Genomic DNA, 22,713 nt, shown 5'->3' on the forward strand with positions numbered 1-22,713 from the left:
GTATTTATGATCTTAGCAAGCTATAAGTACCACTAAAATTAGAATAAATTAGAAGTTTTCGAGATTATTTACGCTTCTAACTAATGATTTTTCATCATTTTCTCGTTTGCTTCACCTGAGCAAGTCGCTCAGCAGGCCGCCGACAAGTTACTCAACGCTTCACGCACAAATAATCAAGCGCTCCACGCCCGAGTCTTCCAACACTACATGCTAAATTCATTAACAATTTTTGTATCATCACAAAACTTATTCACCTCCACACGGAAAAATCATTAAGCAGCAGATGCTCCTTCAGACTCCAAGCAAAAAGCGCATGCATAATCAAACGCCATGCACATGCGCAAATTATCAAGCATCACACGGGCTAGTCGTTTTACAGAACAGATGCAAGCAATTCGTGTAAATGTCAGAGAGTGCAACAGGCACAGGCCAGACAGTATCACGCGGAAATCGCTAAGTGTCAAATACGTAAGGAAGTGTCGCACTCGTCACCTGGTGTCACATCACGAATCGAGCATAAGTATTGATCTCGTTGAAGAAAATTCGTGGCCCAAATGATGCAGATTAGCCGCATCTATGTAAGGCTTGTAACGTATTTTAAATCGTATCGATTCAAAATAGAAACTTTCCACTTCTTTCCTCATTTTGTATCACACGGCCTATTTCTTTCCCTGAGACCAAATCACGCAAAAGGCTTCTAACAGATTGACGTACACTTGTTAAATTTAGATATGTGGCAGTACAACTACTACCTTTATTAACAAAAATTGATCACCAACAAATAAAGACTTGAGCGTGTTACAGCCTCACACTTTTATAGCAATGCTACAATGCTTGCATCTAGAGCTAAAAGCGGCACGTTGACCTCGCATGCGCCGCCGTGGAGAAATTTCATGAAATGAGGAATTTCACAAAATGGCCAAAAAATGGGCCGCAGATCAGTGCAAGTGCTTTCCCTGATCGCTGCGGAAGGTTAAAGCGTCTCCAGCATCACAAGCGGCTTCCAAATTCGTAACATTTCAGGCTCGATTGTGGCCTCAAAATCAAAATGCGGGACGGTAAATTCACTGATGACTCGAAATTTCACGAGATTGTTAACGTAAGTGTAAGCAGTAGCTCATAAGAATGCTACGCTTTTGTATGCTATGTTTACTGGATCAAATATCATTGTCATATAATTTTAAATCAATCTTGTTTGCAAAAATGTCATTAGAACTGCCCCTGAGAAGCTGCTTTTACTCGTGGTTGAAACTTATTTTGAACTTATTAAAGTACTTTGTGGTGAAATTGAAGCTCACTAAGCCGGCGTAAAGCTTTAAGTTATTTTCTCTGCAACAGCCAACTTTTTAGGGTCAAATCCTCTCTCAAGGGAAGTTCAAAACGACTTAAGTAAGTAGTTCTGCGTCTATTCAGAGCCAGACCGCCGAAGAAAATTTTCTCAGTGGTCGGTCGAAACGAGCACTGCGTGGGAGTCTCTTCAATATAATTTTAGTTTCACCTCCCACCCTGGACTGGTTGGGCTGACGCTGCTATCGAGGGTTCGATTGTCCGGTGTCCCTCAGACGGCAACAAGTGGCGCCGGCGAAAGCAGGGCCACGTCTACCCTACAAACGACGCTGCGCGCACCGAGCCTCGTAAGGTAAAGAGTGATACTTTTGCATCAGACTACTCTGATATCTTCTCAGATAACTATAGTCTTGCTGACAAAATAAGACGAGCACGCTTTCGAGTGGAGAAATTCACGAAAGTCGAAAGTCGTCGATAATAATTTGTTAACGCACTTCCGTCAATATGTTTGTAGCAAAATTACCTAACGTTTTTGGGTAAATATTCAATCCATTATAGATTATTTATTTGTCAAGGTCTTAGGATATCCTCGATATGGTAATTGGGTCCGTATTACCACCATAACCGTCATTAAACAAGCTCAAGTTTCGTCATGATAGTTAACTTCTCTTCTTCCGGTCTTCTTGCAGAATAAATAACGAAGCGGAAGCTACTGGGCAACATATTTACGAGAAGTAGCTAAGATGTGAGTATTTATTTTTAGGTATTTGTATGTGTAGTTAGTTCCACCCCGTTCTTAAAAGAGAAATCTAATTCAAAATGAACATTTAAGTAACTAATAGAAACCGCAGTATTGTCGAAAGCAAACATATTTAATAATAAATAATATCCTCCAAAATAAATATAATGACATTTACCTTCAATTGATGAAAATAATTGTTTTTAATGTTTTTTGCTGCTTGAAAAATTATTTGATATCATAAATAATATTGCAACTGTATATAATCTACTGATAAAATGTACTAAGTAAAAAGCAAGACGTGCTTGTGTAAATTAAGTGCTGTTCGTAATTTTTGCAATTTACGGCACAACAAATTATCAACAATGAAACGATACATAATCAACTTAGTTGTTTTAACCATAACAATTTCTGGAAACAGTACGGTCATGATTGTATATTAATCTACGTATCAAACAAACAGCTGCATGTGCTTGTTTGTGTTGAAGAAAACCTACACCAAGAAGTCATTTCGCACTTAGAAGTCTTCATGCATGCAGTAAATTTTGACGCTTACATAACTTTTAAGCCCGAAGAGAAAAAGAGGACACACAATAGCTGAAAACAATACACTTTATATAGAACATCATTGGAATGTTTCACCAAACTGTGAGAAGTGAGATGCGACTTATACTTCACAGACTAGATGTTAACGAAAACAAAGAGAATGACTTAATTTCTACGAGACCACTCGCGTCTGTCTCGCTACGATAAGACTGCGTTTTATCCTATGATGCTATGAATGCCTTGACACAAGATCACACGCGTGTGTGTCTCGCTGCAATAATACAGCGTTTTATTCTATGAATGACTTGACACAAGATCACATGCGTGTGTGACTCGCTACAATAGTACAGCGTTTTATTCTATGAATGACTTGACACAAGATCACATGCGTGCATGTGTGACTCGCTACAATAGTACAGCGTTTTATCCAATGAATGGCGATACAATATCATACGCATGTGCGTCTGTCTTGCCACGACACAGCACGTCACTTGTTGAATTACTTTATACGAGACCACTAGCGTGTGTGTCGCTTCTATACAGCGGGGACACACCCCTGACTAATTAGCCATAAGCGACTTGACACGCCATGTCTCGTCACAACAGAGCTGATTAGCACCCATGAAAAATCATTACTCATGAGAGATTTCACAGTCGAGGTCTCGTCACAACGCTGCTGGTAATCACGCCCTGACAAATTACCTATTTGAAATTGGCATGCTACGTCTTATCGCACAACTGCGGGTAACCACTCCTGACTAATTACTCAGAAGAGTCTTGATATGCCATGTGTCACAACACAGCGGTAACCACTACTGACTAACTACTTATAAGTGTCTTCACACGCCATGTCATGCCATAACACAGCGCTTAACCATGCACCGCAGACTAACTACTTATAAGAGACTTCACACGCCATGTCATGTCATAACACAGCTGGTAACGCTGGAGTTTGGACGGTATTCCATCTACCGTTTCGGCTACAACTGCACGGGGCTCTTCGAGGGCATTGAAGCGTCGTCCGCCAAGATGAACAAGACCGCCACTTCCCACATGAGCCGAGGAGCCTTTGCTGTAAAAAAGTCCTACAGCATCGAGGTGAGTCACTGTAACTCGAATGTAATTAGGGTTACTCGTATAATCGTATAAATTTGAGCAATAAAAAAATGAATCATCTATACTAACGTTCCGAGCTTATGCGAGAACTTTTGTTCTGCATTTATTTGTCTGTAATTTTTCTTAATCAATTACGAGCAACATAATGTCAAATACCTATGGCACGATTTTTTTAACCGTTTGAGCCCCTGGAAAGTCGATCCTTAACACGTTGACTACGTATTGGTACATATGCGTACCACGAAATGTATTTCTCCAGGAGGTAGTGGTACATAATTCAGGTTGCCTAAAATTGGCCAATTCCGAGAACAAAAAAGGCCAAAAAAGGCCGATAAGTCAATGTATACTAGTTTATTTGTAGGTTCCGCTATAAAAATTCCATTTATTTTCTGTTTGCAGTATTTAAAATTTGATTAGGAAGTACCCCTATCATAAATTTTAGCCGGGCAACGCAATTGAGAAAAACTAAATCACGGAATTTGTCCGGAAAAAATGACCGTCTGGCAACCCTGCTTAAAAAAAGTACAAAAACTGAAATAATAGTACAAGATGAAGCAATCGTAGTCAACGTGTTAAAAGTTGAAATTCGAGCGGAACTTTAAACCGAAAGTTTTCGCATTGTAGCCACAAATCGAAAACGCGAACTTAACCATCCGGCTTCACTGCTGAACTGTCACGGGGCACTATTTATTATTGTAAATTCGTGTCCAAATTGCAGCAAAGAATAAATTCAAATTTTCCTCTTACCTACCACAAAAAAACTAAAAATTCTCTTAATAAATAATTAGCTTTTTCATTCAGTATTTTACACATTATTATAGCTCTATTTTATAGATTTATTTTTAGCTCTCTATCATAAATCCTGCAAATTTTTAGGACTTATTAGTAGGCCAGCGATAAAGAATAGCTTCAGTTATGAGTTTGTCAGACTTCATTTGGCTGCCTTATTGCACAAGGTACCAAAATGCGCCTAAGTCGCAGTATATCCCTCTAAATCATGGTATATCCCTCTGGATATAACAGTATCCTTTGCAGTCCCGCTGGGCATCCTTAGGGTCGCAGTGGGGTTATCCCATTCCATGCATCGAGATGGAAAGAAAACTTCATTTGGGTGCCACGCCTCTGCGATAATATCACTTTAGCTGATGAACAAATAATGTCAGGGGAATTCAATTACCTTTTCGGGAAATAGCATTGCTAACAAAATTGTGCCCGGCATTGGAGAGATGGACGGGGTCAAAATATGGGTTGTCCATTTATATTAATTTGTTCTGGTGATAGAATCTTGGGTTTCCTGCAAAAATATTTTACCGTAAACTTATTATATAAGTTTATTATATGACATAATTTATTACATTGCTATCTACTAATTACATAATGCAAATTGCGGCAAATAAATGTTAAAGCGGGGGAATATCTTGCTGTAAAAATTGATTTTATTATTATACTCCCATAAATGCGTTGATATACAGGTTTTACTGACAAAACGTGCAATTAAATTTAAATCTTCCTGACCCAGTTTGTCCGGACGAAAAGACATATAACTGCTGCATGCTGTACATAAAACATTTGCATGACAAAAGGTGCAGAAATTGTGTCACTATTTGAACAATATGACCAATTCATTTTTCTGAGTGAGGGCATTTAATTTCATTTCAAAGCGTGCAGTTTTAATTTTATCCCAGAAAAAGTTGATGGTTCTCGAAGTAAAATAAACTATGACCAAAAATTCTTCCCAGTAGTTTACGAATGGCTTAATAGAAAATTTGCCAGGCAAATAAGTTGGACTTGAAATTCGTGAGCTGCAACACGCGCTTGATTGGCTCCCTTGAACGTCCCAAATTGGTCCAGGTCTGATGAGACGCGAGCCCGTCAATCAGCACGCATATCATGGCCTTTCTATAGCAAATTCGGACAAATCTCTTGATTATTATCTATTCATGCAATACGTGTCAGATGTATCGTCAACAAATGATAATCCTTGAGTCAAATTTTCAATTCGCTTGCCAGATTTATAATCTCTTAAACGTTTATTTTATCTCCGCGAAACCAATTCCTCGCCAACTGCAGTCATTGACCTATTACGTTCTAAAACTGTGAGATGGCATTTGAGAACATGATCGCTAATTTATGTTAGTCTGAAATTCGTTGCAGGGTCCTTTTTTCATGAGTTCGCCGTAAGTACGATTACTGAATGAAAACAAACTCTAATGAACGAATCTGCATTTTTTGTAATCCCTTCTATAGTTAGATAATCTTCAAGGATCAACCAGCCCACTTACTATTACTAATATTACTCCTTAAAATGCCAATTTTAAAGTCCCTCCTCCCTCCGCTTCACTTGAGGAGGAGCGTTATAAGAAGGGACTCGCCTGATCCCCCTAGGGACATGGGATCAGTGTCCTCACTGATTGCATGCGCTCCTAAACCAAGCCCCATACTTCCCTCCACCTCTTCCCCATGGTCTGTTGGTAGACCCTGGTCTAGACCCACTTTCCAGAATAACATGTTAGTTTATGAGCTCACATGTTATACAGACAGAAATGTATAAATGCGCACAACTAAATAGTGGTCATTAAACTCAAATTTACAACATTGTTTTTTAATACAGTTTTCTCAAGCTGAGTCCGTTGAGTATCGTCATTGATGATTTCAAATATTTACTAAAAATTAGGATTTTTTTCAGAGAGTGAAATGAAAATGATAAAATTATCAGTCACTGACAAGAATTTTTTTTTTCATTCATTTTGTTGACAAAACGTCGACCTTCTTTTTGAATTGCACTTCCGTTCAAAATTGTCAAAATCTCAGAAAGTTTAAAATAGTATCACAATTTTATTCAATTACCACCGATATTCCTGGCAAGATATTTTCGTCCAGAGGTCGAATGTTTTTAATTTTGGCATCCGGCTGGCGCGTGCTGGAGCACAAAAGCTCCTAAACTAATTAACCTAAGACCGAAGGAAGGCTTAGCCATTAAGAGCCCAGACTTGATGAGCAAAGTCGTCGGCAGGAATCGGTCGCTGGCTTTATTCCGCCAAAGTGAATGGATGGATGGCATTGATCGAGGTTCTCAATTCCTCGTTGCATACAATTCGAAATCGAATAAGGTAGTAGGCAAGTTTGTATGTCATTTTCAACAATCAGAACAGCCATATGTTAATGATTTTTATTTGAATTAACGGGTCTCCTAATGGGGAAAATGGATGAAGCGAACGACTCATTACATTAGTGTGTTGGTTTAATTTAGGAACAGAGCATGTAAAACTGAATAGAAAAAAACTCTTCACTTTGAAATCACCATAATAATATAACCTTTCTTTTGAATGAATACTTTAGCCGTTAGAACACTTCAGCTGTATTGAACAAGCTCGGGCAGACCAACATACGAGTGTACGATTGAACATGTATAAAAGACAGATCAACCTTAAGGAATCGATGCTCATTACCCACTTACGGAATTTACTATTCGTCGACCATAAGTGAAGAAAAAACTCTAATTCTTAAAGAGGGAAAGTCCTTAAATAAATGAAGAAATGGTTAAGAATGGAAAAAATAAAAAAGTTTAAAATATCAATTTTGTATTGATATTTTTTCTAGGCTTATTTAACCGCGAAAATAATCTTTCATTCCCAAATCGAATTCTTCAACAAGTCAGATCTGATAAATTATATTATATCTTTCCAAAATTAACTTAAATGTTATCTATGACGTGAGGGTAGTGGTTTCCCACGGAAATACGGTGTGATAATAAAAAAGAAACAGACTCCCCTCACCCAGGCTCGTGAAGGGAGGGCAGCGGGCTAGAAATAGCTGCTCGATCGAGTGCTCCATTGTGCGTCGCTGGAGCGAAGCCATTATGCGCGGCGCCCGGAGGTCTCGGCCTTCCATCATAAGTAAATATAATGAAATTGCCGATTTAAGTGGGGCAATTTGAGGCTGCGGCTCAACATGCTATGCGCTTACCTGCATCTGAACATGCTAGCGAGGCGCCTTCATGAACCGAACATGCAAGAAAACGTTTCTTGAACTTCAACATGGAAGAGAGGCGCCTTGTTTAATTTGAACCTGCAAGTGAGGTACCTTGCTGAACCTTATATATATGCAAGCTAATTTCGCTGCTGAACCCGAACATGCAAACTAGGCGCACTGTTGCACCACAAAATGCGCACGAGGCGCATTGTTGTACCTTTGCATGCATCCAGGCGTTTTGCTGGACCTAACTTTGAACACTAAAGTTAGATGATTTTAACTGTAGTATTTTAATTTGTTACGTTATTTTCGATTGTCATTGGAGTTGAAATGCGCTCTCTAAGTTTGCTATGAGGTTTGCGTTGTCAGGGATGGATTGACTGAAACGAATGTGGAACATGGAGGGCGAATCACGAAGGAAAGACGCAGTTATGATTTCAGAAGTGCGGGCGTACTCTCTAAGTCTAAGTGAATAAAACATGTTCAATAGCTCATAACGTCTCGGGTGGTGCAATGCAAAGCTTTAGAGTGATGGACGTTTTTCTTTGCTGAATAGAAAATGACAATTAAAATATTTTATGACTTTAATTATGAATATGCAAAAAAATTACTAAAAATATAAAGAATATATTGACCATAACCTTCATCCAAACCTGCAATTTTAGTATAAAAAAATACATTAGCAACTAAAAGAGCAACTAGACGAAAGCGTAGACATCAAGTCGTTGGTCTGAATTACATCTCAGGGTATTAAATTAGATCGACGATTTCTTCCAGCAATTTTCTTAGTCCTTCTCCAGTTAGTTGACGGCTGCCCATTGCAAGTGCTGCCTGAGACAGAAGTATTATTCCATAACGTTGATAAAGGATTACTTTGTTGAAGCCTAACAGGCGAATTATTCACGCTGCTGGAAAATGTCAAGGTTAAACTAAGCAACGTTGCTACTATGTCGATACAATTGATTTGACGACGGGCGCAGATATCAGTCGAGGATTGTTTCCATGGAAATTTGATGTTATTTAATATTGTCCGCCATTTTTGGCATTTGTGAGCACTCCATAGTTAATCATAGCTCAAGATTTTGTGACGTGGCCTAATGTGACAGTAAAACATATCAAAGTTAAAGAAAAAAGCCGTTATATTTCTCCTACTTATTTTTTCATTGCAATATTTTTATAAACCAATGCTAAAAATAATTCATGCATGCGAGTTATTTTTCGAAGAACCTGATGAGTTCGAAGAGACGTCGATGGGTTGATACTGACACGCAATTCTCACAACCAAAGGAAATTTTTTAGTAGAAATAATATTGCCAAAAATTATTGGTCATGGATCGGAAAAATGTTTCTGTAGAGGAGGATCTCGACAGAAGGCTGTGGAGTTTCCCGATGACATTTTCATTGAAAGTCTTTAAGGGTTCTTCCGCAAGTGTTTGCTTGATGAGTACGAAATTAATTCAATAAATTCTCTCTTGCCTATAACATCAATTATATGACTAAATATTGAATTATTTTTTACGACATATTTAATTATTAAAATAATTCTAGCACGTGAATCAATGACATGTCATTCTCATTGAATTCAAAGCCAGAATTGTACAAGTCGAAGAAAGTTCGTTTAGTTGTTATCACCGGGTTGCTCTCACCGTACCCGATCATGCTTAATTGCTTTATTACATGCTTTAATGAACTTAATGGATGCTTTATTTGTTTTCATAACACGCGCATCAATCCCGCATTTGCAGAACGGCTACCCGGCTCGCCGTCGCTCGCTCGTGGACGACGCTCGCTTCGAGACTGCACTCAACCGCGTCCAGAAGCAGAGCCTGCTGCAAGAAGTGCGATCTTCCTCTACTGGTGAGGCCCGGCCAAAGACATATGATGCTAATATCCATAACATAATTAAATAAGACGCACTAATATTGAAAACTGAACGAAGACAAAATTCATTTTCATGCGGCTAGTATTTATACTCGCACCTTGAATGACTTTGTAGGACTAGAGTTTGTTCAGCTTCCCTTGAATTTGATTTATACAAGTGAGGATTCTTCGCGTCCAAAGGCGTAAACATTACTGTGTCTGAACCGAATTCACTTTAATGTGACCGCCATGGTATTTCAATGTCAATCAATTAATTGAACCATGTCGAATGAATTCTTAAAATTGTCAGATTGAAATTCTTCCCAATATTTCTAAAATAGGTTTTATACTGGAATACAGGAATACAGTTAAGTTATTTACGTGTTGACTGACCTGGACTAGCTTTGATTTTGGCAAAGAGCTTATTGTGTTGAAGAAACACAATTTGCGCTTTGTTTTTTTCTGACTGTAATAAAAATCTCCATTACTTATTTTTTCCTTGCAATATTTTTATAAACCAATGCTAAAATAATTCATGCATGCATGCGTGGGGAACTCATTGAAGCAAACAAGTATACTCATGGCTTACACAAGGTTCCAGAAGGCTTACTAGAATTTGAAACAAGAACCAACACCAGGGGCCACAGCTATAAACTAAAAAAACTGCGTTGTTACACATCCATGCGACAACATTTCTTCTCGCTTCGAGTCACCGACATGTGGAACAGCCTCCCTGATAGCATCGTTGAAGCTCCGAGTATGAACGCCTTCAAAAACAGACTAGACGAAGCTATGCAGGAGCATATGTTCAGTCTTAAAATGCCTAGCAAATTACGGAGCAGGCAATAAGTCCAGCAGCTATCTCAATCAATCGTCAGTTATGGAAAGATCGGGTTCCAAAGGCCGGATCCCTTGTGAATCAAGTCACGAAAAGTTCAAGAATCGGCAATAGGCCATGGGCCTATTTCTTCAGTGCCGACATATGTGAGCTATTGACGATATTTCACTATTTCCAAATCAGCGAGAGGTGCGTGCGATTTGTATGAATAAGTGCTAGTGGAAATTTCACGACTTCAAAACGGTCTACGCTAATCCAGGAGTAGTATTAACTGACAATTTAACTCTCTTTTCAATTTTTTACGTTTTAAAAAGCGTTTGATGTTAACAAAGTTGAATCTGAAACTGATTGGAATATATTAATAGCTTCAGTCGTTCGTAACTCTCTTTATTAATTTGGTCGTAGGAGAAGAACTGACGGACGATGAGCTCCTGTTGACTCAAGCTTTGAGTCAAGGAGAAGAGAAGAGTCAGGCGCAAGTAACGTCTCTGCTGCTCACTCTAGCTGGGGGCCTCACGGGCCTATCGAGGATCCTCAAAACTTTCGAGGTGAGCTAGTGTGTGCTATTTTTTCGCCAGATTTAAACTGATTTTAGTACTAGTGAAAATAATTTTGCACGCATCGCAAGTAACGGGCGAAAAGTAAATGAAAAATGTACCGACAGCTCTGGATTTTCATGATGATCGAAAAAGTTACGTTCAATGTGCAGAACACGAGCGGGTTGGTGCTCCATGTCGAGACTAGACTGGTGAGGAACATGGACTTTACCGAACAAGATATTGCCATTGCCAGGGAGAAGAAGCAGCTCAGTTTTGAGGTGCTGATTAAAGTGTACATTGAAGCCGAGCCTTTGTTGTCGTTGCTGAAGGCGTTGCGGCAAGGGTCAAGCACCACCGCCGTCAGGCTCCTGCCGCCAGAAAAAACGTTTCACTCCAACGAACGAGGTCACTCAACGGCTAAATTTAAATTTCTGTCCTATAACATTTCACAGGCTATATAATATTTCAAACGTTTTAAAAAATTCCTGTGATTACATATTGTTACCCTCATCTTTGATATTGTCGAGTGAGCACTAATCGCATTCATTCAGTACGAGGCTGTGCGTTTGAATCGCATCAATGCACTTTACGTTCGTACGCTTGGAACGTTTCCTTTGTTTGTGCAGATTTTTCGTGGTTCCCTCGGCACATCAGCGAGTTGGACAAGTGTAACCACCTCATGACCAAGTACGAGCCAGACTTGGACATGGACCACCCTGGCTTCTCTGACCCCGTGTATCGGGAGCGTCGCAAGGCCATCGCCAGTATCGCTTTCTCGTACCGACAGTGAGCAAAGCTGTGCTGTTCGTAAATAAATTAATTGCGCATCGAATAACCAAATAATTAATTTATCTAAAATTATTTTCTCATTAATCAGTTTTTCCTCCATAAAGTTATTTCGTTGAAATGACATACTCGATGGTAACATTTAACTCCCTACAATAGGACCTCTATTGCTATCAAGCTCGCTCCTAAACTCAAAACTAACATGTAATTATTTTCCATAACTTTTACGAAGTATAGAAATATCTTCTACTAAGTGAAAGATTAGCGACAGACAAGTTTCAAATAAAAAAATACCTCTTAAATATTTCAACTGGGTTACGGGAATATATGTTATACTGATTGACTACTCTGCAAGACACATCTTGTACATGTACAGATGTGAAGGTTATCTGAACTATGTGGTCCTTGATCAGCGGCGAGACGATTCCTCGCGTGCAGTACCAGCCGGAGGAGATCAAGACCTGGAGCGTCGTGTTCAAAGAGCTCGACAAGCTTATACCTACACACGCCTGTCGTCAGTACAGGTATACTCGATATTTTGTAAGTAATGCCTAGCTTTTACCCACGTCTGTCACCAGCATATATAAGCACGTGTGAGGCTATGATGCACAATTGTACATGCTGCAGATGTTTTTCTGCACTCTGTAAGCGGTACCTATTTACGAATGTGACCATTACAATTTATGGGGGTGATTTAACGATGAAGGACATAAGTGTGCTCGTAGGGTTATTTGTGCGTGTTATATGGGTGAGAGCTCAACTCACTTGTGCTTTCAACCTTCTTACACATAAAGCAATTCACTTCGTCTCGTGTATTTAGTGCTTGTGTACTGTACTATATAGCTTACGTAGCAGTGCCCCAGCACCTTACGTGGAACAGGAACTTATATCCAGACCGCCGTACTATGGGCATATTACAATCCATAAATACATAGTCAGGTTAATATGACCAATTCTTCCAACTTCAAAAATGAGCTATCAGAATTCCTCATTTTGTTTTTAATATCGAGTTTGGAAATTCCAGTAAATCCTAGCAAACTCTCGTTCACAGGAAACATGCAATTGCAACCTTTCAACTGCAACGCGTGATTGTGATAGTTTTTATTCCTCCAGCTTGAACATTCTATGTATTATCACTTCAGTTCTGTGCATACCTCCGGAATGCATTATATTGATGGTTACAGGGCTGTCTGGGAAATTCTGAAGCGCGACTGTAACTACTCGGCTGACGCAATCCCTCAGCTGCAGGATGTTTCTAACTTCATGCAGAGTGAGCCCTGATAATTATTATTGTCAACTGAGTGAGCTCATTGCTTCTGATGAATCACTTACCTTGCGATGCTCAACTAGGATTAATAGCTGTGACGAACATGATTTTATTTAATAATATGTGTGTTGTAAAAAATATGTGTGTTGTAAAATTTAAGTCTTATATTCGTTTTTTTCATGGACAGAAAATACCGGGTTCACGCTGCGGCCTGCCGCCGGTCTCTTGACAAGCCGAGACTTCCTTGCGTCTCTGGCGTTCCGTGTGTTTCAGTGCACGCAATACGTGCGACATCACTCGTCTCCCCATCACAGCCCGGAGCCGTCAGTTATAAATGTTTATATGGGTGTATTCTGTTAAAAAGTATACGTGATCAATCCAGAATTAAAATTCCCGTTTGTTTTTTACTGACTTCAGAAACAAATGCCTATTGGATAACTTTATTCCCATATATATTAAGGGTTACGAATATTGAACAATGTATCGAAAAGGAGTGGAACACCAATTCAATATTCCAAGTTGAACAACCTCGCAACTCCCATGTAAATGTAAGCCTAGATTTATAGTTAATGTTCAACGATTAATAACATTCCGAAATGTTTGTTCGTGTCAGGGACGTGATCCATGAGTTGCTCGGCCACGCTCCCTTGCTGGCCGACCCTCAGTTTGCTCAGTTCTCCCACGACCTGGGACTGGCTTCCCTCGGCGCAACCGACGAAGAGATAGAGCTTTTTGCTACAGTGAGTTCAGTTACTTTACCATTAAATAATATTTGAATAATACATTTAATTCATGCAGAAAAATCTTGAATGGATGAAGAAATGAATCAAGCAATTTCTTAAAAATTCGTACCAGTTGAGATAATATGTTTGCGAAACGAGCTTAGTCTATCATAAATGCACTAGTTCATAGACTCATACTGGAGTTTGGTCTGTTACAGACATTCTGGTTCACGATGAAGTGAAGTTCGATCTGTAACAGATGTATTGCTGTTACATCGTGATCTCTTACAGATTTACTTGTTCACGGTAGAGTTCGACCCATACAGATGCACTTGTTCACGAATCACGGTTTAGTTTTGTTTGTAACAGATGTACTGGTTCACGGTGGACTCCGGTTTATTACTGATGTACTGGTTCACGGTGGACTCCGGTTTGTTACAGATGTACTGGTTTACGGTGGACTCAGGTATATTACAGATGTACTGGTTCACAGTGGACTCCGGTTTGTTACAGATAGTTACAGATGTACTGGTTCACGGTGGACTCCGGTTTGTTACAGATGTACTGGTTCACGGTGGAGTTCGGTCTGTGTCGGGAGAACGACGGCAAAGACTTGCGTGCGTGGGGCGCTGGTTTGCTCAGCAGTTACGGTGAGCTGAGCCACGCACTCTCCAGCGCTCCCGAGCACCGAGAGTTTGAGCCGAGCGTGACGGCGGTGCAGCCATACCAGGACCAGGACTACCAGGATGTCTACTTCGTGGCTGAGTCTATTACTGATGCTCAGTCTAAATTCAGGTGAAACTATGTGTTGTGACATTCATTGCCTGTTCAAAGTTCGTTTATACGTTGCTAATTATATTCAAGAAAAGTAATTGAAATTATTTCGTTCCTGAAGCGATCTTGCCAAGTCAGCTTTCCGCACACAGGAGGTGGGCGGCGGCCACCCTGACGCGTCCCTACGAGGTGCGTTACGACCCCTTCAGCTGCTCCGTGGAGGTCCTCAACTCCCATCGCGCCCTCACGCGCGCGGCCGGCGGCCTGCTGCACGAGCTCGTCAATATCACCGCCGCACTCGAGAAGCTGCAAGACTAGATGCTCTTCGAAAATTGATGAAAAATGGTCAACTTCGATCATGGGTTATGTTTAAAACTTGATGGTTGCTGGAATCCGTGACAAAATGGTTATTTTGGTGTTTGGCTAGTTCTGTTGACATCTGCCTTTAGGTACCATATAGAATTAAATTTAAACGTCACTACTTCATTGAGAGGCCAAAACTTTAATTCAGTTCCTCTTAAAGCTTGTATGATCGTCATAAAAACTGTACATTGTTGTAGGATCGTCGAACAAAATGTTAACTTACCCGTAATTTGTGAATCCAGCTTTAGCCGCATTCGGAGTGCGTTTCGATAAATAATTATAACGGGTTTCAGCAACTTTTCGAAAGAAATAGTCACGCAGTCAATTATTTGACGGCGCACAAACTGTTTGATTTTAACGGTCGTTACATTTGACATCTGTAAAAGATACAGACTGAGATATAATAACCATATAAGTTTCATCTGATGTTAAATTTCTTTAAAAGTTTAAACGATTGGCTTAATTAAGAAGTTTGTTTATAACTCGGCAACGACTCGGGGGTGCTGACGAAATCATATTAGTCGCTAAGACGATAATGGTCGAATCCTTATAGTGATTTGCACATGGTTAGTGTATGCGAGTGATCGGAAGCCTATAAGAAACACATTAGCTTTTAAGCGCAACTGCGTCGCTCTCTTTAAAGAGAAACACTTTAGCTTCTAAGCGCAACTTCATCGCTCTCTTTAATGTAAAACTCATTAGCTTTTAAGTGCTACATCGTCGAAATATCTAGTGAGAAACACATTAGCTTTTAAGCGCAACTACGTCGCTCTCTTGGATGAGAAACACATTAGCTTTTAGCGCAACTACAACGGCTTTATGGATGATGAGCCTGATCGAAAAACAATGTAACTTTAAGATTAAAGTTAGTTGATGAGCCGGGCGTTTAAAAAACGATGATTTTTATTAATTTTTAAAGTACTATTTGCGGTATCCCAGTAATTGAAATTGAGAGAAAAGAATATTTCCACCAACTTTTAGGACATGAATTCGATACACGGTTGTGCTAAACTAGGACCGCAATACATATTCTGCGGTCAAAAAGAATTTACTTATAAAAAATATTGAGATGATTTAACCAATTACCTAAAGTATAAGCAATTAGTCATAATTTGAATTTAATAAATGAGCAGTAAAACTATGGCATTGAGCAGTAAAAGTAAGCATCTTCACTTTTCAAAAATATTTCTAAATGCGAAATAATTTGCGAACTAAAATTAAGGTTTTATTGCGCGTACAAGGGATTGACAAATGTTGCTCGTTGTCTATGCTTACACTTGTTGCATGTTGTCCGTGATTGTGAATGTTGGGTGTGGAAAAATATATGACATCCTCGATACTCGTCTCTTAATCCGAATGTATAAACATGTTACTGTTCGCCGTCGCATATGTCAACAAGCAAAAGAGACTTTGGCTATTTGGAATGGATGAATATAACTGTAAGCGATAAGTAAAATTGTTACATTAATAACAAACCCAACACCTAGAACTGTTGGAGAACATCTCGAGGTAAGACCGTCTGGCTATGCAGAAAAAAATACGAATTCATCTCTCCTTCTTTTATTCATGTATATACAGACAATAACTTTGCACACAGACCCAAAATTAAAAAATAATAACCAGGAATCGTTTTTAGCTCCGACTTTTATGCCAAAAAAAAAACGTCAACGTAATTTACAAAGAAAAACGCAACTTACAATTCTCAACACGCAAGCTGCCTGTGCTCTAGTCAAATATCTGACAGAGCAAGTGGAACGCGTATAAAATGTAGTCAATCTAAATTATCAATGCAACATTGCAGAATTTTCGTTCCATTACAATTCAATGGTACTTAAAAATTTATAAAAACAGAAAAGTTCAATATGGAAGCAACCACTCGTGGGCATCGAAATTATACTAGGGATAAGCTTGATTTTGAGTAAGAAGTCCGCGGCGTGAAGTCCAGACTATGTTCCAGTTGGCCTGCACATCTTCGGTTGAAATTGAAAATTCTGACGTTCTGACTTGAAAATATAAAAAGGGGTAGGAAATTTATTTTTCTAGCGTGGAAATACAGGAAGGGTATACAAAATTAAAAATGAAAGTAGTTCACGGTAGAAGTACCGATAGCAAATCTATTCTATCATGTGGACAAAACTCGGCAATAATTTAAAAGTAGAACAAACTTTCGCTTTGACACGAATTATGCTACTTTGATCAACATATGACTTGCTATATTCAGTGCAATCTATTATTATTTCTTTAGTGTAACAAAATATTAGAATTATTTGGGTACATTCTATCTCTTCTTGGGAGATGAAGAACCATAACGTCGATATAGCAAAGTTGAATTGCTTACAATACACTTTTGTGGACGCGAAAGCACGGATTATAATGTTTTAAACTCAGATGATGAGCGCGTCTGTCATTCTTGAAACATCAGGAAACGTTGCATAAGCAGGCTTATAAATAAGCAAGAAAATCTAATGTAAGATGTTGACAATCAGCCTAATACAGCGCCTCGATCCATCTACATTACTCTAAGGTGATAGCTTTTTGCAAGATCAAGACCGAGAAGCAGTTTCATCCCCACTCTTAATGGCACTGCTATGGAATGGCTCTTAATGGCACTGCTAATGTTTTAGAAGAACGGATTATAAATAAGGTAGGGGTGCCTTATGCAGGTAACAACCATCTATTTGTAATCTATTGTGTATCGTTTATTGCAAGGTTCGCAGATGAACAAATCAGCGCTATAATCAGGCACAGAAGTGAAGAACAACATGTTTATGTCTAATAAGTGTCATGCAACTATTGATAAGATGACCTTAACTGAATATATTGCCTTGAATTATTCCACTATGGTTTTCTGAAGAACGCTATTTGCATTCATTGCCATTTTAGAGAATAACGGACGAACTCTTATCAACTCGTCTAGGATTCTTTTACTCGGGATTTTCCTAAGGATTGGGAGAGATAAGAAGTAAAATCGTCACTTCAAGAGCAGAAGAAGCTAGACCTTAAAAATACAAATTCAGTGCACACATATTACACGCATAGACTCAATTCCAGACCGAAACATGCTGCATAAAGTTTCCATTAACATTTGGATCACACATTTACGAGAAAAAAGTTCAGTATAAAAACGCTAATACTGTCAGTGTCAGAAGAATCGAGAACGCAGTAGAAACAGATTCGGTTATGCAAATTGAACAGTTAACAAGAGTGGAGCATTTAGTCATAAACCCCCTCATCTAAGTTAAAATTAAAAATTAATGCAGCAAAAATTTAGATTTTTAACAATTCAAAGAAGTTATTCGTAAAGTCCTAAAGCCTACTGAGGTAAGTGTGGTTCAACTTAAAACTAACGCGATGCCAAGAAACGCGAATGTCGCACGAATGAGAGCGCAACCCAGAAGCGTTCATTTAGTAACAATAATTTACGACTTGAACGCCAAACCTGATATATCCGACAAACTCGAAAAATTCTATCTTGTATGCGAACAACGGGAAAAGTTTAATGTCCTGTTTCATAAGACTCTTACGTACATGGCGAGTGTCAGCCAAGTTGTTCGAGGGCACTGAAATGTTCCGCGTACAATATATGTTATGATCAAATGAGTAAGGTCTATAGATATTAGCCGCCGATAATCGTAGTGTATTTATATTGGTTTAATTTAAGTTATCTATATAAATACTGAGAAAATATTTCAAGTAGAACAAGCAGGACTTTAGAGCGTTCGGAATTTTGACTGGGATAAGTTATTTTTTTATCATTATGTTATTAGCAGTAACTAATGATTACATGAAACAAATATTTTGTTACTATTCCTTGAAGTAGCAACTTTTTTCAATATACGCAACATTGCCAAGGATACAATAACAGTCTATTAGGTTCATTTTTCAGCAGCAAAAACTTGTAGAATTTTGAAAAAAATTGAATCGAAAACCCAATACAAACCCTTCATGTGTTGTGGCCATGCCATAAATACACACGAAAGATAAATCGAGCGAGTCTTCCATCCCTCCTCCTGATGAATAATAAACAACGTCGTGCGTGTTGAGTAACGTCGTGCGTGTTAGTAACGTCGTTGGTGTCGAGTAACGTCGTACGTGTCGAGTAACGTCGTACGTGTTGAGTAGCGTCGTACGTGTTGAGTAACGTACGTCGGTGTTGAGTAACGTCTTGCGTGTTAGTAACGTCGTTGGTGTTGAGTAGCGTCGTACGTGTCGAGTAACGTCGTACGTGTTGAGTAGCGTCGTACGTGTTGAGTAACGTACGTCGGTGTTGAGTAACGTACGTCGTACGTGTTGAGTAACGTCGTACGTGTTGAGTAACGTCGTAGCTGTTGAGGACACAACGACTCATTGTCTTATCGACGACAGTCGTAAAGGTACGACGCAACTACGACCTCAAAGTAAAAGAGAGAGAGCCGTCTGCACGCTTTCAGCAGATAAAACTGCCGTTCTTTCCGGTGGGAATCGGGAACATGAAAGATCATTTTAATATCAGGCATCCACAGACGAGAGTTACATCTTCTCACGGTTAGAAAGTTCAGGGGCTCTAGCATACCAACAAACACCTAACAAACTTCAAACTGTATTCTCAACTTATCACTAATCAAACACCATGGCTTGCATTTGGAATGATAGATTAAAATCTTAAGATACGTAACTTAATGTGCATCGAACTAACAAGTGATAACAAAACGAGGATAACAAAGTCACTGTCGCCACTTACACTCGCGAGAAGCCACTGCTAGCACAGCAAGCTAAGGAAGAGGCCCGCAACTAATTTACGTACTCCTAATACCTTATTAATATTGAAATGCATGAGACATGCAATCATTCCTTATGGTGCGGAGTCAATTCATTAAAGGTAACTTCGTAATTTAAAATCGAAAATTCCAAATAATCCATGTTACATTGAATAAGTGGTTAATAGACCACCTTGAACCTAAGGATTTCATACCTAGAACACTGCGCATCTACGTAGATGGGCTATTGTAATCAATAAAATAAACGATTTGTATGGTGAATGATTGTATATGAAAAATGGACGATTGATCAGGTTGACTGTTGTAATACGTAAAATGGGCTATTCGTGTGATGGAAGATTGTAAGAAATGCTGTCTCGTCCTTTGACATGTATTTTGAGGCAAATTTTAAGGTTGAAAAGACGAATTTACGGTGAAAAAATTACAACGTGATGAAAACGAATAGTATTTTCAACAGATGCCTAACGATTTAGAAGTTTGGAAATCAGTATACGAAGATCTTGAGCTCAGAAAAGACGATCTTCACTGCAAATAATTTCCAGTTCTCGGTTTGTTAATGCAAAAAAGAGCGATCCTTTCTTATGAGCTGCTGCACTCGTATACTTATGAAAAATTAATCAACTTTCAGGGCAAAGCTTCTTCTCGTGTAATCGAGAAGAACTAAACCGAAAAATGAATTTTATATGGGGATGTAGATCAATGGTAAACAAACCTACTTACAATTTTTTTTGTTATGCATATAGCAAAGTAACAAAGCGATATCAGCAGTATTCCAAGCCAAGTAATGATCCGGAACATTATCATAGGCAGCAACCAAATCTACATTTCCTGAGAGGAGAAGATGCTTGAGACGCAGCAATTCCACACCTAAGGAGCAATGTTCTAAAACCTTACCAACGATAACTTAACCAATGAGCTGCGAAGAACAGCCAAGCATTCTTAGTGTTGTACTTTCATGGGGGGTAACGTAATAAATACACCTGGAAACATTAAGCATTGCATGTACGCTCAATTCGTTAAAACTAACACGGGAAAAGTCAGCTGACAGCTGCACACTTATGCCCACAATTGCCTGAAGTGGATAAAGTCAGAAGAACTCTTCTGTGCCATCAAGAATGTATTGCACTACACAGTTCAATTTATTTTAAACCACGTATCTCGTAACCATTACGAGAATTTAATTCACAAATTGTCGTTTACTTCCATCATGATTTATAGTAGATCTGTCACTCATCGTTTTTTTCACATTCGATCTTTCACTAATCTGTTAGCTTTACGCTTGGCAGCAAGCACGGCTGGGTCTTCGGCCGTCAAAATTTGCTGAAGATTATCAGGATTTGGATGCATGTGCGTGGTAAACGCCGGCAACTTCCGGCTTCCTTTGCCAAAAACCACGTGTGGAGCTTGAATTTGATTAGTCGTCTGAAGTCCTGCCACAGAATAACGTCGAGTAGATTTTTTGCCACTCACGATCTCTTTTTTCCTGAGATTAGCATGCCGACATGGATCGAAGTTCATTATGAACTGAGGTGCCTCTGGCATGCGGAGGCCGGGGGTGGTGGATGAGGAGGCCGCCTGCTGGGCAGTAGCTGCTGGGGGGCTGAACATGGGGTGTGCTGCTGCTCCGTGTAACGCGCCGGCAGTTGAGGAGGAACATTGGGACGAGAAGCCGGCACCGAACGTGCCTTGGCTCCTCGCCTCAGCTGCTCCTGCAGGTAGTGGTACTGCTGCAGCAGCAGTCGCTGACTCGCTGACTGTTGGTGGTGGTCGCAAGCTGACGTCGGCGCACAAGGCTGCGAGGAGCGGAACGTCAAGTTGGCTCCCTCGCTCACGCAGCTCCTGCAATGTGACGAGACCTCGCCGGCTGCTCGATATACTCCTCTGAAAGTGCAAACCTGATAACCATGTGAACGACAGATTTTTACTGTCGAAACTTTAAAAAAACAATAGATATAATCTTTGGGATGCGGGGTAATCTGCAAAAATTATAGCTCCTTTCAATTCTGAAAATAAGAAAGTTAGTTAGCACCGTAGAGAGAAATTTTTCTGGTCATTTTAACAAACTACGAACATTTTGGGAGACACTTCTAGAGACTATAAAAATCAAACCAACTTGTTTTGCTCATCTTGATGAATATCAAAGTGATTTACGGACAGTCCAAAATATTTTAAATAACATAAAGCATTCACTAATCATGTTTGAGGTCGACAACTAAACTACCTAATTGTTGACTAGAAACTTCACTATATTCGATCTCCTTCTAAGTTAAAGAAACGGTGATCATTTTAGAGCATGCACTTCATGAACTTTAATCATAGCAGTCCTAGTATTTCAATTCATACGCTGAAACTAATTTAAGACGATAATTAAATCAGGAGGGCAGAGGGATTGATTAGCCTTTTTAATTCACGAGATGTTACGTCGCAGACTCAAGTACTGCCACGCACACGTAGAGCTGTGGTAATATTAAAGAGGTAGCAAGGCCAGTTTATCAGAATATATTACCTTAATATAAGAACTACTCTATTTCTACTCATGCACATAGCCTACATCAAAATAAGTCTCACAATCATGTTTGGGGCTTAATTCGCAAGGTCATGTGCGACTTTTGGTGACTATAGGCAGATTTAAAATGAATATAAATATATTTTCGATGGATTATCGTACTGCCCAAAATTCTCATTCTTCACTTTTTTATTTAATTCAGGTCACTAGCATATAATTTAAGTCCCTTCTGCATAAAAAGTCCTGGGTCCAGATTTTAGGCGTGCATTCCATGTTTTAAGAATGCATTAGAAACAAATTTTATGGACACAAGTAGCCAAAAAAAAAATCTACGCCAGGTTTCTAAGTTAGGATGCTCAGTTCCTACTTCAACCGCAATGTCAGGACATGCAAGACGGCTGAAATCAAATACATATCACTTAAGACAAAAGCCGTGCAAGATTTGGCACTCATAACATGTGGAGTTTTTACTTGTAAAATTCGTGTGAATTAGACGAACTGACTTTTATGTTCATTTAAATGAATAGTTTCAAGGAAATGAATAGTCCTCAAATGAACTTTAATTGAGAGCAAATCAAAGAGCCACTTATTATGGTGCCAATACATCAATATTGATAAGTTCATGCACGATGCTCTTGGAC

General features: G+C 39.2%; 2 protein-coding genes across 4 annotated transcripts in view; one reads left to right on the top strand and one right to left on the bottom strand.

Annotated features, from left to right (window-relative positions):
- Positions 1 to 1,574: 1,574 nt before the first annotated feature.
- LOC108677274 (tyrosine 3-monooxygenase) lies at positions 1,575 to 16,148 on the top strand. Its single transcript, XM_018165475.2, has 13 exons — positions 1,575 to 1,639; positions 1,977 to 2,032; positions 3,509 to 3,670; positions 9,406 to 9,517; positions 10,764 to 10,906; positions 11,068 to 11,302; positions 11,524 to 11,683; positions 12,097 to 12,207; positions 12,868 to 12,953; positions 13,138 to 13,273; positions 13,564 to 13,690; positions 14,232 to 14,467; positions 14,599 to 16,148. The coding sequence occupies exons 3-13, from the start codon at positions 3,602 to 3,604 to the stop codon at positions 14,762 to 14,764; spliced, it is 1,581 nt and encodes a 526-aa protein (XP_018020964.1). The 5' UTR covers positions 1,575 to 1,639; positions 1,977 to 2,032; positions 3,509 to 3,601; the 3' UTR covers positions 14,765 to 16,148.
- A 205-nt stretch (positions 16,149 to 16,353) lies between these two features.
- Positions 16,354 to 22,713, bottom strand: part of LOC108677278 (protein expanded) — a 52,460-nt gene continuing 46,100 nt past the window's right edge. For 2 of the 3 annotated variants that reach the window (XM_047885292.1, XM_047885291.1), the window contains exon 12: positions 16,354 to 21,447. In XM_047885292.1, the coding sequence (XP_047741248.1) occupies positions 20,809 to 21,447 (639 nt within the window). In that variant the 3' untranslated portion in view covers positions 16,354 to 20,808. The remainder of the gene's footprint in view (positions 21,448 to 22,713) is intronic. The other variant, XM_047885293.1, reaches the window with a different exon arrangement.

The sequence above is a fragment of the Hyalella azteca genome, unplaced genomic scaffold, assembly GCF_000764305.2.
Source record: "Hyalella azteca isolate HAZT.00-mixed unplaced genomic scaffold, Hazt_2.0.2 contig17496, whole genome shotgun sequence".
Classification (NCBI taxonomy): domain Eukaryota; kingdom Metazoa; phylum Arthropoda; class Malacostraca; order Amphipoda; family Hyalellidae; genus Hyalella; species Hyalella azteca.